The sequence below is a fragment of the Watersipora subatra genome, chromosome 1 (genome assembly GCF_963576615.1).
Source record: "Watersipora subatra chromosome 1, tzWatSuba1.1, whole genome shotgun sequence".
Lineage (NCBI taxonomy): Eukaryota > Metazoa > Bryozoa > Gymnolaemata > Cheilostomatida > Watersiporidae > Watersipora > Watersipora subatra.
Genome location: NC_088708.1, coordinates 74,610,351 through 74,628,706, shown reverse-complemented (window position 1 = coordinate 74,628,706; position 18,356 = coordinate 74,610,351). Strand labels below are relative to the sequence as shown.

Here is an 18,356-nt window from a genome sequence, read left to right as displayed (position 1 = left end):
ATGAGGCGGTGTTTCACCGTTGTCAAGGCAACCGTATGGCTTGCATATAAATACACAGGAAACTTGTAAATAGCCTGAAAAAATAAGGCAAATGCTACAGATGATGCCTTAACTGGCTACCAAAGACTACGCTGCTGCTGAAACGTGAGTGTTAATCTCAATCACTAGACTTGCCATTAGTCACAATCAGTAGACCGGGCATTCTGCACCATTGACCTGAAACGCATAGCTGAGGATGGCCTGGCGGAAGCGCTTGTAGGTTTAGGAACAATGACTGTATGATTTTTAGTTGTCCTCGCTGTGTTGTTACCGCCCAGCTGAACTAAAAAAGCTCTATTTTCTGTCTCTATGTCTGTATCTATGTACTTTTCGTGCAGCTTTTGTTGAGTTTTCACCACTACACTCTCTGGCACATTGCCCGCGAGCACTATACCATCCGGTGGGCCCGAATGTACAGCTTTTAGAGGACCACTGCTTGGAAGTATTGGTGAACGGGTTTTTCCACTTGAAGGTTTAAGTGAATTTCCGCCGTGTAATGCTTTCTGGTGTCTACAAACAATTTGATAGCATGAACTTGGCGTCACAGACTAGATCTATCGTAGTGCTCCTTAAAACAGCTTTCACCAATTTCTATAAAATAAGATGGCTTACGCAAACACGTTGGAAAGCATTTCTTTTTCCAATTTTAGTCTTTCCTCTCTCAGTTCTACAAAGTAAAATAGAGACAACAGTCGTTGAGTATCTTTTCGACGCTATTTGATATAAAGTTAGGCATTTTGTGTGAATTCAACACTTACAAGTTAGATAGCGAAAAAGGGAATATGTGATAATAATCTCACAGTAAGTTAGGCTATATATAGAGATCAAACAAGTGACAAAAATTGCTTATGGCTTAATTCAGTTGTCTAGCTGCTGGATAGGACTACATCAGCCTGAGGGTGCTAATTTCGTATTAGAAAACTGAGCCGTCATAGCTAGCTGGCTAGTATTAAACAGTAGCAAGACCTCTGCTAAAGAAAGTCGCTAAGCAAACACCCTCCACCTTTCCTCTAATCTAGAGAAGCTCATTCCGGCGAAAACCTGCTCTTCCAGAGCTTATGCTTTATCAATGACTTCGGTTTGCACTAACAGAAATTGCTAAATCGAAATTTCAACACAAAAATTTGGAGGGGAAACATTAACACCTCAACACTGACTTTATTTCAGTCTCATCCCTTCCTCACGTGACTTGTTAAAGATGATTAAGAATTGGTATAAAACTTTAATTGCAGTAGAAGACAACAGATACTCATATAACAGAAGTCGTTATGAGGCTCAGGCTCTTATAGGAATGTCTGAAAGTTTAAACTAAAGGTTATGAGCTTGAAGGAGTACAGTGACTGTAGTGAGCTGATTAAGTACAAGAAAATGAGTACTAATCCTATATTAATTAATATACTTCCAATTATATTGATTGGATAATTTATTAGCGACTTCCTCTATTACCGACTCTTATGGTGACCTGCAGTGAAACTGTCCAAGGCTACTAATATTCTCTGTTATTTATACCATCCACAGAGATGATAAAATTAGTCTTCTACAAAATACATAGCATAGATCTCATTTAAATTCTGGCCACTTCTATGCCACTTTATACATTGATGAAATCAGCCGCTTGCCACAGCAAGCTAAATTTCTTATCAACCTACTGGCGGACACCTGAAAGAAACTCATGCAACTACACAACTCTTTAACCAGAGCCTCTTTTGCTTCATACCTCCAATTGTAGGCTCCAACACAGCTTGATTAAGCGTTTTATTATGGTCGTTCTCCTCTTCAATGCACTCTTGGAGAAATCGCAGGTCCTGGACTAACAGTTCCCTTTCTTCACAGAGATATGACCTACATATTGAATAGAATATTAACTGGCTTCCACATATAGTTATAAGCAACTCTCCTAGCAAATTGCGTGTACATATATATTGACTGACATATTATTGACGATATATTATTGGTCCCAAAAGAACCTGCCGTAAAACCTGTATTTGAACACCACCTTTATTTGAGCATCACCTCTATTTGAGTTCCACCTCTATTCGAGCGCCACTATGGAGAGACGGATTGAAAAATAGAGCGCCACCCTTTAATTGAAAGCCATCTCTATTTAAACGCCATTTCTATTCGACCGCCATGATTTGACATTCTTAATCCTTACGAACCCATAATAGCAAATGATCAGTAGAAAAGTGTCCACAAAACCGTACTAGTAAAGACTCGATTACATCAATAACAATAAATTCGTTCGTTGTTAGTGTTCGTATCGAACTCCGTCTTCCAACTTAAACGCTTTTCGGGTTAATCATTAAAACATTGAAAGCAAAGCCATAGAAAAAATTAGTTACTGTATCAAGCTGATAGTGGTCCCTTTTTTAACACGGTTTTGATACTTTGATGTATGCGACAAAAGTTTTTGCATTTACAGTACTATGGAATCTTTTGAAGTTATTTTGCAGTGTTTATTCAAAATGGCATCACGTAAAAGTTTTTCTTTGCTAAAAATTATTTGGATCCTAATATCGACTAGCTCAGCTGTGCAGAAGATGGGTTGAGGTCAGAAGACGCTGTAGAAGGTATTGAAACAGAAGAACATGAAATGGTTCCAATTAGAAGTGACAATCAGAACGCAACTGGCTGAGCAAACGATGCTAATTTTTTTTTTTTGGAAAATGCTAATATTTGTTTTAAAATGTTAATTTTTGTTTCGGAATGAATTATACCGTGAAACCTTTAATTGAACACCATGGTGCTCTATTTTTCAACCCTTCCTCTTTAGTGGTGATCAATTGGAGGCGGTGTTCAAATAGAGGCTGGCATTGGTATTTTTCAAATGGTTCGTGAGAATTTAGGACGATAAATTTAGCCCTTTTACGGCCGAAGCGAATGTCGCCTATAATTTTCCCTCTTTTTCCGATGGAGCGATATTAAACTTTTTGGATGTAATAAATACGTTAACTTACTGTTAACTTGTCAAAGAACTCTAAATAAAATATACATTGGGAAGCCGAAAAATATCTCTACCAGCTATCTATTGCTTACAATTAATCTGCGATGATGTTATAGCCTTGCTTTGCAATTTGTTAGAGCTTTCAATTTTTTATTTTATTTTAAATTTGAATGCATATTTTATGTTATATCTTTAGTTAACAATGTTGAATAAAAGCTCAATGCACTCTTTGATATGTTTGCAGCAAAAACTGGCTTTTAATGTGCAATAGAAAAGAAGTTATGAGTGTCAATCCATTGTAAGCGGTGTTAAGATAACCGCAAGGATGCTATTAAATTATATGCTATAAATCTGCAAATTTATAAGTTATATCATGATAATCCATCAAATTCTACAAATGTATATTCTTGAACAAAAGACATAAACGAACCGTACTCATATTATATGCAGAAACAAAATTAACGTTTTTAAAACAAATATATTTGCATCGTTTGCTCGGATAGCTGCGTTCTAATTGTTGCTTTCGGTGGAACGAACTTCTTCCAGTTGTCCAATACCTTCCACAATGTCTGCTGACCTCAACTCTTCTTCTGCACTGCTGAACTAGTCGATATTAGTGTCCAAAAATTTTTTTGGCAAAGTGATACTTTTACGCTTTGCATTTAGCACAAATGCAATGTGTAAAATGTTGCTCGCTAGACGTAATTTTGATCCTGAAACTAGTCGTTCATCTACCATCATGAATGTAAGCCATTTTTTGTGTAAATGTACTATGAAGTATCAAGACAGCGTTAAACAAAGAACTACTATTAGCCTGAAACAGTTATTAATTATTTCTACGATTTTGTTTTCAGCTTTAATGGAAAAAACTAAAAGCTTTGAAATTGGAAAGCGAGAGAATTAATTGTCATTGATGTAAATGATTCATTATTAATACAATTTTGTGGACACTTTTTTACAGATCAATTGATATTATGAGTTCGTAAATATCAAAGAACGTTAAGGTGGCGGTCAAATGAAGGTGGTGTTCAAAAGAGAGTGACGCTCTATTTTTCAACCCTTCTTTCAGGGTGGCGGTCAAATAGAGGTGGCGTTCAATTAGAGGTTTTACAGTAATTATGGTTTGTTTATGTCACTTGAATATATATTTGTAGCATTTGATAGATTATTATTATAAAACATGTAAATTTGAAAATTTATGGCATATTATTTGATAATAGCATGATTGCGGTAATCTGAACTCGGCTTACAATGGATCGACGCTCGTAACTCCTGTTCTATTGCCCATAAAAAGCCAGTTTTGGCTGCAAACTGTCACGACATATCAATGAGCTTTTATGCAACCTTGTCAAATATACTGTGGTTATAAAATAAAGATATGCCTTCAAATTTAGTATGAAATAAAAAACTTGAAAGCTCCCACAAATTTCAATGCATCTATAGGATCAAAGTAGGTCAATTGCAAGCAATATACTGTATATCAAGTGGGAGAGACATGTATCAGCTTTTTCGTGCATTTTTAGATATCTACAGTTGGAGAGAAGTTAGCAAATTTCTCGTATCCAAAAGGATTTATGTTGCACCGCTTGAAGGAGAGTACAAAATATAGGCAACATTCAATTCACCCTAGAAAGAGTTAAATTTATCTTCTCAACATTCTGACAGGGTGTTTGAAAAATACAATAAAGCCACTCTAAGAGAAGGATTGAAAAATAGAGCGCCATGGCGTTCAAATAAAGGTTTTATGGTATACATTGTACAATTGAATGTAGTTGACACTACCAAAGACGCTTGTCAGGTATTTCAATATACGTACATAATTCCGAAGTCTAGCCATACCTTCCCGAACACGTAATATACCTTAAAAGCTGACTTGCAACAAAATTCACATTACAGTTATTTGCTATCAAAAGGTTTACCATGTCTTACTCTGCTGTGTTGTAGGTGCCAAATATGTAGAAATGTGATTACAAGCTCTAAAAAGTTAAAAAACAGTTAATGGCAGCCATCACAAAAATGTCGTAGATTGGAATCCCTTTTAAAAACGGCTTAAATGGGACGTAGTTGAACACTATGGCTTCTATTTACACATTCATGCAACCTCATTCGTTGAACTATATTCACAAATGTACTTCATGCATTCAATAAAACCATATCTATTGTCCTTGTGCTGATATCTCAAAACCTACCATAAAAGTTCGTTTAATTTCATCATCCTCTGATAAACATGACGAGCCTGTTGGTCAGCTGTGATAGTCGAAAAATGCTGCAGAAATTGTTCGCGTCATTTGGCAGAAAGTATGGGTTACATGATCAGATTACGACTAGATGATTAGACCAGGCTGAAACGAAACCGTAAAGTAGCGAGCATCTATATTTTATACGGGCTTTCCGGTAGAACCCAAAGTGTTTGTCATAAACTAGTGCAACGAGACGTTTTATAGTGAGCCTTTTATTGCCTTTAATTTCATGTGATAACATCACGTGTCAAAACAATAACCACAATGTTTGAGCACGTCATTGAAATAAAGAGATTCTAAACATTTTCGTGATGGCTGCTATTAACTGTTCGTTTTTGAGCTTTTAAGAGCTTGTAATCACATTTTCACATATTTTGCACCTACAACACAGCAGAGTAAGACATGGTGAACCTTTTGATACTAAATAACTGTAATGTGAATTTTGTTGCAAGTCAACCTTTAATAAATGAAGTCAGGCTAAAAGCACACAGGATATATATTAGCTATACAGTCAAACCTTGACTTATGATCATCTTCAATTTCAAATGTTTCGACAAACAACATAAAATTTGAGCAAATGTTTGCTTCGACATGTACCAAGTACCACTGGCTTTGCCATTTCGCAATGGGCCCCATCATCATTTCTTACTTATTGTTATTTTTTCACGCATTGGTTAATTATATTTTGTCTCGAGTATTAATTCAATTGTGTAATCTTTAAAGGTGAAATAAAACACACACACACACACACACACACACACACACACACACACACACACACACACACACACACACACACACACACACACACACACACACACACACACACACACACACACACACACACACACACACACACACACACACACACACACACACACACACACACACACACACACACACACACACACACACACACACACACACACACACACACACACACACACACACACACACACACACACACACACACACACACACACACACACACACACACACACACACACACACACACACACACACACACACACACACACACACACACACACACACACACACACACACACACACACACACACACACACACACACACACACACACACACACACACACACACACACACACACACACACACACACACACACACACACACACACACACACACACACACACACACACACACACACACACACACACACACACACACACACACACACACACACACACACACACACACACACACACACACACACACACACACACACACACACACACACACACACACACACACACACACACACACACACACACACACACACACACACACACACACACACACACACACACACACACACACACACACACACACACACACACATACCAAGTGATTTCAAACATACAACATACAAAAGTTCTCAAATATTCCAATTTTCTTTTTTAAATTAAACTAGTTCGATAGCAATTGAAAGTGAAATTTTAAAATAACAACAAAAGGTAAATGATCTTAATTTAAACTCTCTACGGTAAGTTAGAGTAAGCAAACCCGCATATTTCAAACACTTACTCTACGTCCATACCTACACATTGACAAGCCTACACTTTTATTCATATGTCTCAAATGCATAAAATAACATTAAAAACCTTGTATTTATTTCTGGTTTTGAAAGAGGAAATAAAAAATTAGTAGAAATTAAATGTAAATTCTAAAATATAAATTAAGATACTTTAAACTGTTTACTGTAAGTTAGAGTAAGTTATGGCCTGCAGTTTAAATACTTACTCTACCTCCAAACCTTCACATTGACAAGCCTACCCTTCTTGTCTCAAAAGCATGAAATAATATTACAAACCTCTTTTTACTAATTACTATATTATATCATTAATTTAGTTTTAACATATAATTTAGGTTTAGACAGCTATTCCTTTGCATCGTTTTATATAATGTATTTGCTTTAATATTATATGTAATTAATTGACGTATTTATCATTGTTCTTTGAACCCTGAAATGAATAACTGGTATTTTTAAACAAGTTGGTTTCACATACAAACCAACTTTCAAAACGATAAAGCAATGTACTTTACTTAAAATCGATGCAAAATATATGCATACCTTCCTATTAACATACACTAGAAATGCAACAATTCGCATAAGATATACATGTACATCAAAGGTGTCTAGAAAGTGAGGAGTACTGACCTGAGATGCTGTACAACCTCATCAATCTTGAGTATGTTGAGCTTTTCTGCCATTGCTTCCACATCTTCACTCAGAGTTGAAAAGGTGCACGTTGAAGTGGAAACTCTGCAACGTAATCCGTGCATTTTGCATTAGCTTGACTGTTTGCAACGAAATCTTGTACAGTGTTTAGAACTGTACAGAATTGTACTGTATAGTATTTAGTATTAGTAATGAATAGCATAAAGCTGACCCTCTTATCAGAGTCCTGATGGTAGCAGTAAGAATGAATAATAATGGACAAATCATGCTTTCTTCTTATAGCATCAACAAGCAAGTCCTTCACATTGTAACTTTTAAAGCACATCAATTACATAGTACTGTTTCAGCTTATTCAGGTTCTTCAATATCTTGGCTCTCAAATGAGCCATTGTTTGACATGGTGAGACAGACATTGGTTGGTGTTTATAGGATTTCCCTAGAGCTTTACCGCAGAAATGTTCAATGGCATAGGCTCAGAAATTGTGATGTCACAATTTTCATATTCGGTGTTGTGTGCTCTTACCGCTTATTTTTATCGCTTACCGCTTATTTTTATTGCTTACTCCTTATATTTATCAACTACGATAATGACGCTAGCAGCAGAACCAATGAAGATGACAAAGGAATCAGTGTCATTAGCTCTCCATGTACAGATTAATTTTATAATAAATAACTTAGATTCCAAGCACCATACTATATTTTTCCGATGATATTATGCGCTAGCCCTCTCTTTTTGTTTTGATGTTGAGGAACAACATCACATAACAATCACCCGAAATCTATTAACCCAGAACATGTATTTGTATTGGTCGGGCGTTAGCACAATCCCCGGGCATTGTTGATTATCTAAAATGCTAGTTTATTATTAGCGCTCTCTGGGTTTAAGAGCACCGATTGTCACAGAGAAGCGCAGCCTCAATGACAGCGAAAGGGATCGACGACCTAAGGCTAAATAATAATTATGACATCACATTGTGAGAACCACAACCAAGTGTTTTTTTTATTGCAGGACATACTTTTGACACCCTGTTTTTCATAGTTCTATTATTCTTTGTGTATTGAATATAGGCTCATTCGAAAGTCATGACTCTGATGTACTGAAATATTCGATAAAAATACTTATGTAATTGATGTGCTTTAAGGAACCTTTTAGCCAGTGATGGAATTAAATTAATAACTACCTGTCACTAGAGGGAGAAACTTGTCTACATGATGGTGTGTCTCTACCATCCCTGCCTAGTATAGACTGTGGTCTAGAGAAAGGTTCAGGTGTAAGACCAGATGCTTCCTTCACAGCATAGTTTATAACATTCTCATTATAGTTCTGCAAACTGGTTGTTTCATCCCTACACATGAATAAAGGGCCAGTTTAGACTTCAAAGTAATATGTTCTTTTTTAATTAGTAATTTTTAATTAACTGAATTGACGGGATATTCAAATTTTAAAGTAGATAGATCCTACAGATGCAAATAAAAAACCATGCAATTTTAAATAACACATGATGGATGAATACCAAGGAAATATTCTAAAATATGTGTAAATAAATGTGTAAAGTTATCCCCAGGATCTTTTTGACAATTACTGAGAAGTTAATGAATAGCATAATTGGGTGTCTATGAGTTCATACCTGATCTTTAACACACAAAAATATATTAATAAACCGATGTTATATAGGTAAACGATCATCTACCTTCCCTGTTCTTGAGCTTTTTCACGCACATTCTCGACAAAGAATTTAATCTCTTGAATGAGCCTATCTCTTATACCTGGAGGTTCTGGAAGACGTTTGGACTTTGACTCCTCTTGCTACATAAAAAATACCACATTTCAACTCATGGAGTCATAAAATCCAATTGAACCGTACTTATGTAGAGTTCAGATGGGTTACAGTTGACTTCGTGTTACATTGATATTTTCCAGAACCTCACCATAGAACCATTTTGACGACAGTCTCTCCAAATATCTAAAAATGTCTGCAGTTCATCATGGAGCTCTTGTGTTTCATCTACAACACCCCCTCCAAGCATATTCTTTATTTCATCTCTCTCGTTTACAGAGACATGTTGTTCTACCAAACGCCACAATGAAAGCGGAGGATTGTAGCCGACAACATCGGCATCTGGAGAGTTAGTCATCATTAAACTGATGCTGTTAAACATAAAACCATACAACATCATAACGAAAAAAATTCGATTTAGCAATTTGTCCAAGTTATTCACAAAGTAAGCAAGTTCACAACGTTCTATAACAAGCTTTAAAAGTTAGCAACACTTGTTAAGAGTCAAATGTCCATTGCAAAGTATCCCTAAAACATACTAAGTCAAAAATCTTTTTTAACGCTAGCACTTCGTTCAAAACTGTTTGCTTTGAGTGAATTTACATAGTGTGATTATATGAAATCTTGCAACAACAAACTCTTACACTTTCAAGATAACATGTGTAGTGATAGATATTAGCTTGCAAATCCAACTGGCAATTAATCAAACCTTGAATAATTATAGTGACAACATGTCAGAGGAGTTTGTAGATTAATGGTGGTATTAAAATCGTACAAAAAATAAGTCTCATAAATTATTTGACGGTCACCTAGCTGTGGCCCTGTTTAGTTTACGTTTTTAGCTTATGATCTCGATCATTATTTGCAAAAATTACGGGGCTCTGCGTAAACCCTTAAATGTAAATAGTTCAAGAAACATTATTAATAGACCTAATATCCGTCTTCAAGTCGATCAGCACCGACCAGTATGAATTGAGCGTATTAGTATTCGATGCAAACAGACGTTTTTAGGCAACTCACCTTGAAACCCCGAACGTTATTGGCTACTTACCATGAGCATCTGTAATTGGCTATTTCGTTCTCCGCCTTGATGACGTTTTTAGCAACCACCTCTCATTGGTAACCATAGAAAACTTTCTTTACAGTCGATGACAAAAGACAACTTTACCTCAGCGTTTCTTCATGTTCTATTTAATGGTTGTTGTTCTAACATTCATGCAATGTAACAAATAACAAGCTGACTTTTTAACGGCAATCTCACGAATACGACAAAATTATCACGGGTGACATAGCTACATGTATTTTATATGTGAATATTTAACGTTTAATTTTGCTATGCTCTACATTCTGCAAACTCGGTTATAGCGCTGTTAATGCTATTGTGCTCTTAGAATTTGTGTTATTTCTTGACACATGTTGTTGCAGTTCAATTAAAATTTAGAATAGCTATAAGTATAGTAAGAAATAGATTAATTCCAACTTTTAATTATTGGTCTATGTCGTATTTGAATTTTGATTATACCTAGCTTTTCTCCGATACAGGAGCTTTTAGCAGCTCCAACATAAACTTTTCACACGTTTTTATTATTTTAAACAATAAAAATAAGTAATAAATAAGTTTTATTACATATGAATCACTCAATTCAATGATACCATAAGGTACAGCTCAGATCGTCGAATTGCCGTTGTTGCTCTATTAGCTGCTAATATTTATTAAACTTTATATGTCGATAATCTACAGAAAAGTTGTCATGTAGCAATCTTTTCACAAACTGCTTTAATTGCATTTATGCCATAACATGATTGCCGTTACCGTCGCCACATCGTACCTTTAGTTAGCTGCTATTAGGTGAAATGAGATTGAATATCAGTTTAAATTAAAAGGCATTCTGCCATACTTAGACATAAAACAATACGTTGGCATCAAGTAACCAAGTGTTAGATTTTTGCTAAGTTTGTGTGCTTTATATACATGAAGCTTTACTAAATGCTGCAGCTCATACATGTTTCTTGTTATTCTATTTGATGTTCAAAAGTGACAAGTTTGCTCACAAATGATGTTTGCACATACTTAAATCATACAACTGGTGGTTTTCATAACTCTGCTTCAGGAAAAAATAGGGATTGCACACAAAAGTTTTTTATTGAAAAATGTGTGATACGTATTGATTTAAGTTTTAATTAGCAAGTAGAGGTCTTGCAATACTAGTGCGTAGTAAAGCGTCAATTTTTGCTACTAGCTAGTGTTTTTATACAAATAACTTGCCAGGCACAATCATTAGGGGCATTAGGGTGTGTAACTGGTTAGCAAATTTTGCAAATGTCAAGTGCCAAACTTGACGACTGAACAATATTAGTGAAAGCTTAACTGTCTTTGTGTGGATTTCGTTTTTTATTTTATGTTTTTATATTTTAGTGCGCGCATATATTTCATAAAGGAATGCTGCTGACAGTAATAAGTATTACCCATCTGCTTCCAGAATTAGCTGAATGGTGTAAACTGTTGGACACAATAACTTTATTACAATATCAATGTAAAGATAAGAATTGTTAGCTCTTCTATCAAATTAGCAGCAGTTGTGAAGTGCTCGGAAGCCGGATCCACACCATCCAACTATATAATTATTGTTGGTTGGATGGGGCCAACTTATACCTATTTCTTTATCTTATAATAAAAAAGCTTCATTTATAGTTTCTTGACAATCACTGTAATAGTCGGTTCCACTTTTATATGCAAAATTAACAAATAAAAATGTTTTATGTCACTTAAAGTTTGCAGACATTAAATTCTTGTAAAATTCGCTGTTTGCTATGGCACAAAATATATGTGCAGTAGCCTTGCATTTATAGAGAAGCAAACACCAATGGAACTGTAGTCATTGTGCTGCTCTGTTAGCTATGAGATTAGCATGAAGATGGGCAATGAGGTAGTGATGTGAGGTGAACAGACCAGTTCCTAGACGGCCTGGCTGTTCAGGCAGCTGTTAGTGAGGAAACTGCTGTAAATTACTAGTGGAGATAGGATGTGACCTTGTCTATCAATGTGACCTTGCCTACCAATGTACAATCTGGTTCTTCAATCTTCCTTTAGATTATTTTGTTCCTCTTCTACTGTATTCTTTGTAGGAGTAATCCCAAGAGCCAAGAACGCGGTTCAAGCTCGTGGCTCATGCGAATAAGCACATGCGTATCATAAAGCTTACATAATTCATTCCAGAGCAAAAATTTTGTTATGAGAGTGTTCAGTTGTCTTGGAAATTTGTTTTTAATTCTTAATAAAATAGTTTTCTTTTTTGTTGGTCTATCATCTCAATAATGTAATAACTTGAGAACACTTCCAAACCATTCCAAATTCATTCACATGAGCCTAGGCTGCAGCTGTTTTTTGAAAATTGTTTTCATTTCCTACACAAAGCAATTATTTTTTAAATTTCAAAGATATCAATGCATATTTCATGATGCTTGCAGACTAAGCAAAGGATGTTACAAAGCCTAGAATAAAGAGCAACTTAAGGGAAGTGTTGAAAGTGGACGTATGGAGTAGCCGTCGGGAACTGTACTGTGGTAAGATTATAACAGTTTGAATTATTCTCACCGTTGCATGAGCCGTTCTTCTTAATAGTGCCATAGAGCTGGCTGTGGCATATTTTATTGAAATTTTCTCTTACGATGCCTTTGGGATTTTATGTTGCAATTTCTTTTCACCGTGCATTGTTCCTGTATCTATCAGCTAGCCAATTAGCCTCGATGTAGACTTGCAAAATGTTAAGTTAATCAATAGAGAATAACAGGACGATCTCGGTAAAAGATGACATGAATATCTCTCTTGCTTGTAGAAAATGGACACGGCTCAGCAGGCACGACATCTTCCCCCTCTGAAGAATCAATCCTCATCGTCAAAAATGTTCGGTATCGGCTCACAGGACAGTAATCCTAGTATTAAAGTGCAACAGTTGTACGAGGATAGTAAGAACAATATAGCCAACCAGTCGTTAGGTTCTGTGACTTCTGGTGTTAAGAATACGAGTCTACAGGGTGTAGATCGCAGCTCAGTCCCTCGACAGGACAGCGGTAGTGCTAGTCAAAAGGGTTCTGCAGTAGGCAAGAGGACATCGCTCAGCCCCGAGGCAGCTATGAAGCAATACATGCACAAACTGTCTTCGTTTGAACATCATGAAATATTTAATTACAGCAGTATATATTTCGTTGGGCAAAATGCAAAGAAAAAACAGGGAGTCGTTGGTGGACCTAGTAATAGTGGGTACGATGATGAGAATGGCTCCTATTTTCACACACCTCACGATCATATAGCATACAGATATGAAGTGTTAAAGGTGATTGGCAAAGGCAGCTTTGGGCAAGTGGTTAAAGCCTATGATCACAAGCTTCATCAGCACATTGCACTCAAGATGGTGAGGAATGAAAAAAGGTTTCATCGGCAAGCACAGGAAGAAATTAGAATACTAGAGCATCTTCGCAAGCAAGACAAGGACAACACGATGAATGTGATTCATACGTATGAGAACTTCACCTTCCGCAATCACATCTGCATTACTTTCGAGCTCCTTTCTATGAACCTATATGAACTCATAAAGAAAAACAAATTTCAAGGTTTTAGCTTGCCACTGGTGCGAAAATTTGCTCACTCAATTCTTCAATGTTTAGACGCTTTATATAAAAACAAAATAATACACTGCGATCTGAAGCCTGAAAACATTTTGCTCAAGCAACAAGGTCGTAGTGGCATAAAAGTCATCGACTTTGGCTCCAGTTGCTATGAGCACCAAAGGATATATACGTATATTCAGTCTAGGTTTTACCGAGCTCCTGAAGTGATTTTGGGGGCCAAGTATGGCATGCCGATTGACATGTGGAGCTTAGGTTGCATTCTTGCTGAGCTTCTCACAGGTTACCCGTTGTATCCAGGAGAGGATGAAGGTGACCAATTAGCCACCATCATAGAACTTCTTGGCATGCCTTCTCAAAAGCTTCTTGACTCGTCAAAGCGAGCTCGGAACTTCATCACGTCGAAGGGATGTCCGAGATACTGTACGATGGCTACCTTGCCTGATGGCTCCACGGTGTTGCAGGGAGGCAGATCACGGCGGGGAAAACTTCGAGGTCCTCCAGGGTCAAAGGATCTCGTAACAGCCCTAAAGGGCTGCGACGATCCTCTTTTTATAGACTTTATGAGACGATGTATGGAGTGGGATCCTTCGACGAGAATGACTCCTCCCCAAGCACTTCGTCATGCTTGGTTGCGCCGACGATTACCGAAGAATCAAGCAGAAGAAAATGGTCAAACTGCGGTGAGACGAGGCTCGGGATCACGACCGGCAGTAAGTAAGATCACAGGCTCACCAATAAATGCCAAAAACAAGATTCCTCCTTTGAATGAAGATCTTGCTTTTAATACACGCACCAAGTTGCCACAAATAGGATCTACAATGTAATGCAATCGTTTTGACTTCATTTGAGGAAAATTTTGTATATTATTTTAATGAGATTAATAAGGCATCGCGTTTTCGTTTCAATGTAATTGAAGCTGTGAGTTACTCTATTTTACTCTGTTGTTATTGCTGTTACTGGGATAATCCTCGCACATCATGTCTATTAAAGAGATATAGTGGCATCTTTTTAGCTCCTGTAGCTGCCAATGCTCATGAAATATTGTTTTCTTTCTTTTAAGAATCCGTCCATGTATTCATTGATAATCTTCAACCACTCCTTTAGTTTTACATAGAGATTTTATTTATGTATGATATAATGAAATGACAGTTGGCTTTTTCGTTTACGTTTGATTTGGATGACCAATTCAAGCATATTATGCTTTTGTGCCCCATTTTTAGCTACATATGTTGTTTCATGTCTATCTTCTACTCTGTTTTGATTTGATTGTACAAATCGGACTGCATTGTAGTGCTGTTGTCAAGGCGTTAATACACTGTGTGTCAGTGCGGACATATTCAATAGACTGACACAATTGGCCATTGATTTTTGTCTCAAATTTCATATGCTTTAATTAGTCGATTGCCTGGAGATTGTAGAATATACTTACACAACTCTCAAGTAGTGTTAGCTATTGTTTCTTCTACAAGAGAGTTAAGCTTTTATCATTGTCATATCCGCTTTGCAAACAGTTAGTGACATTAGGGAATAACTTTGAATTTCATTTCTTCTTGATTTGATATATAAGTTATGAAACTACAAAAAAAATCCCACTATGGTTATACATACATATCATTTTATAGCAGTATGTGGTATAGGTATCTTGCAAATGCCAATTCATAGACTCTTTTATGGTTAGAATAGGTAGTTGAAAGATTCAAAGAATGTAGGTCTGCAACTTGTAGATGTTCGTTATATGTAGTGTATATACATGTATATATGCAAGTTGTGCATTTTTTAATTTTGCATTTGACTATTCCAACTATAGTATACATATTTATAAATATTTGTATATATACTAAAATATAACATATAAAGATCTCTTAGCTGGTAGCCTATCCTTACAAATTAGTATCAAGCAGATATAAATCTGCTTTCATCCTGTGATAATGTGGTATATATAAAATTGAATATTTGAAAAGTAATGGCAACGTCCTGACTTGCATATTTTGTATATTGAGTTTTGGGTTTAATCATAATCGAGGTGCAAAACGTGCCACTATTGGTTATTAGGGTGTTCTGTAGGACATGAATTTGACAAAGCGATGTTCACGAGTACACACGAGAAGACAACTCGTATTGTTCTAAAATACTGTACATACAATGTATATCGTTTTCCAAGTTGTGTTCTCATTACTGTAAAAAAGTTAGGAAAATGCGTACTGTACTCAAAATAAATAATATTCATCGAGTTGAAATAGTTCACTTTGACGTTTTTGACTATTGCTCTGCTTTCGATTGATGTGCACATGTGATAGAATTGCCGAATCTTCTCACTCTCGTATTATTATTAAACATATTATGTTTTTCGAATTATTTTGTTGATTTAGAGCTAGCGCTATATAAGTAGAGTAACAAATATGCCGGCCTAACGACTATGGCTTCGTAATCATATGAACGTAATGGTTAGTATCTAACGTCGTCATATATGAGGTTATACAATAGCTCGTAATCAGCCTATTAAATATTCAAGTATTAATAATCAGTAATAGACTTCCCTAATGTAATAATTTTTAACATGTTTTCAGACAAGTAATGTTATACATAAAATTACATATGCTATCAAAATGATAGAATATAAACCTCAAAAATTGCCAATCTAATACTCATACAATCTTTATTTTCAAGTATCATTCTGTAAATTTTATACCATCACAACACTGTAAAAATCTGTACAGGAACAATTACACTGTAGATTGTATTTATACACTCCCAAATATTAACCTTTCATTTTGGCCTGCAAAAGGGGTATTTTCCTGTTTTTGTATTATTTTTGATCAATAAAGAGTTCATCATCATCATGCTATCAACGTTTGCGAAACTACGATGGTGAATGACAGTTGTAACTCTTAGAGTAGATAACTCCCAAAAACTAATAAGTAAAACTACAACCTTTTATTTCCTGTTACTAATTAACTAACTATCCTATTGGGACACATACAAATATTTCCCATCACACGTTGGTCAGCTTTTATGTCAAATCAGAAGCTTCATCAGCCTCCCAGATTAGATAGAATTCAGACGAGGAACACAATAATCACTAAGATCAATCATATTTGCTTATCCATTTGGATTTAGAGTGCAGTTAGCATTTTCATGTCTCTGTAATTCAATCCTTAGAAAGTTCCCAATTGAACGTTCTGAAGCCTATTTTTGGTAGTTTAAAATTATGCAGATTTTTATTCTATGTTGCTATTATACAACTTGCATTCTATAATAAGACTACCCTTATGAGTTCATTATGCCTCATTTTGATGATCAGACGTATTAAAGACTAATATTAAGCTACCTGGCTTCATTTTCTCACCCATTGATGCTTGGGTAAAAAGAATCAGCACGTTTTCTTACCCTTGGGTAAGAAAACGTGCTGATGCTGAAAAGGTTTCTGATGCTTGGGTACAAAGAATGTGAGAAACAAGTGCATTTGCAAAGGTATCTTACGCTCATTCAATTGATCCGCTATGATTGTCAGTCATTCTAACAAAACTTTTGCTCCGCTTTTTAGTTTGAAAACAAGAAAAATTTGAATCATGTTTAGTAATGATTTACCGAAGTTGTTTTAGTGAAACGTTATACTTATTTGTCTACTTACCTCTGTATTAGAGAACACATTAAATTGCAACTAAATTTTCATTGTACTCTTTAGCAGCTGGTTATACAAAGCCATAGAGTACAGCACAAATTATTGTGCTGTACTGTTATACAATATATTTATTTTAAATAGAACTGTTTATATACTATATTATATATACTATATATTAAATCTACTCTATATTGTATATACTATATTATGTATTACAAGTTATTTTTTATCATGGTCATGCAATGCTTTTATTTTATATTTGTACCACATAACAAATCTTTGTTAAAAGGCTCTCTTACTCAGCTCTGTTCTGCTCCATTTTGTCATCTAGGTATGTATTAGTAATATTCTTTTTGATTTAACCCAGTTTCTGTCTTTGTCGTGTCACGTTGTCGTGTCACGTTGTCGTGTCACATGTCGTGTCATTAGCGCTTTTACCTCCCTGACTTCCTCTTCTTTGTCGTGTCATTAGCGTTTTACCTCCCTGACTTCCTCTTCTTTGTCGTGTCATTAGCGCTTTTACCTCCCTGACTTCCTCTTCTTTGTCGTGTCATTAGCGTTTTACCTCCCTGACTTTCTCTTCTTTGTCGTGTCATTAGCGTTTTACCTCCCTGACTTCCTCTTCTTTGTCGTGTCATTAGCGTTTCACCTCCCTGACTTCCTCTTCTTTGTCGTGTCATTAGCGCTTTTACCTCCCTGACTTCCTCTTCTTTGTCGTGTCATTAGCGTTTTACCTCTCTGACTTCCTCTTCTTTGTCGTGTCATTAGCGTTTTAACTCCCTGACTTCCTCTTCTTTGCAGCGTCTCAATTTAACACCACTTTAGGCATTATACCGGCTAGCCAGTCCGTATGCTTTTAACATCTCCAGAGTTTCTGAAGCTATA

General features: G+C 36.0%; 2 protein-coding genes across 3 annotated transcripts; one reads left to right on the top strand and one right to left on the bottom strand.

Moving 5' to 3' along the window:
• Nucleotides 1-70: 70 nt before the first annotated feature.
• On the bottom strand, nt 71-10,003 carry LOC137386056 (coiled-coil domain-containing protein 24-like). Of its 2 annotated transcripts, XM_068072717.1 has the most exons (9): nt 9,930-10,003; nt 9,380-9,591; nt 9,134-9,245; nt 8,624-8,788; nt 7,422-7,526; nt 1,757-1,881; nt 652-706; nt 335-549; nt 71-265 (listed from the first exon to the last, which is right to left on the bottom strand). In XM_068072717.1, the coding sequence occupies exons 2-9, from the start codon at nt 9,579-9,581 to the stop codon at nt 177-179; spliced, it is 1,068 nt and encodes a 355-aa protein (XP_067928818.1). In that variant the 5' UTR covers nt 9,582-9,591; nt 9,930-10,003; the 3' UTR covers nt 71-176. The 2 variants fall into 2 exon arrangements, with proteins under 2 accessions (XP_067928818.1, XP_067928817.1); XM_068072716.1 differs by having other exon boundaries at nt 71-549; nt 9,134-9,249; nt 9,372-9,591; nt 9,865-9,941.
• Nucleotides 10,004-10,419: 416 nt separating this feature from the next.
• LOC137386055 (dual specificity tyrosine-phosphorylation-regulated kinase 2-like) lies at nt 10,420-15,254 on the top strand. The gene is made up of 3 exons (XM_068072715.1): nt 10,420-10,503; nt 12,689-12,784; nt 13,057-15,254. The coding sequence occupies exon 3, from the start codon at nt 13,060-13,062 to the stop codon at nt 14,671-14,673; it is 1,614 nt and encodes a 537-aa protein (XP_067928816.1). The 5' UTR covers nt 10,420-10,503; nt 12,689-12,784; nt 13,057-13,059; the 3' UTR covers nt 14,674-15,254.
• Nucleotides 15,255-18,356: the final 3,102 nt, after the last annotated feature.

Coding starts and splice junctions, on each gene's coding strand:
- LOC137386056 (XM_068072716.1), bottom strand. CDS start 9,581: ATGATGACTAACTCTCCAGATGCCGATGTTGTCGGCTACAATCCTCCG. Junction 9,250..9,371: donor GTCGTCAAAATGGTTCTATG/GTGAGGTTCTGG, acceptor TTTTTTATGTAG/CAAGAGGAGTCAAAGTCCAA. Junction 550..651: donor ATGCTTTCCAACGTGTTTGC/GTAAGCCATCTT, acceptor AATTGTTTGTAG/ACACCAGAAAGCATTACACG.
- LOC137386055 (XM_068072715.1), top strand. CDS start 13,060: ATGGACACGGCTCAGCAGGCACGACATCTTCCCCCTCTGAAGAATCAA.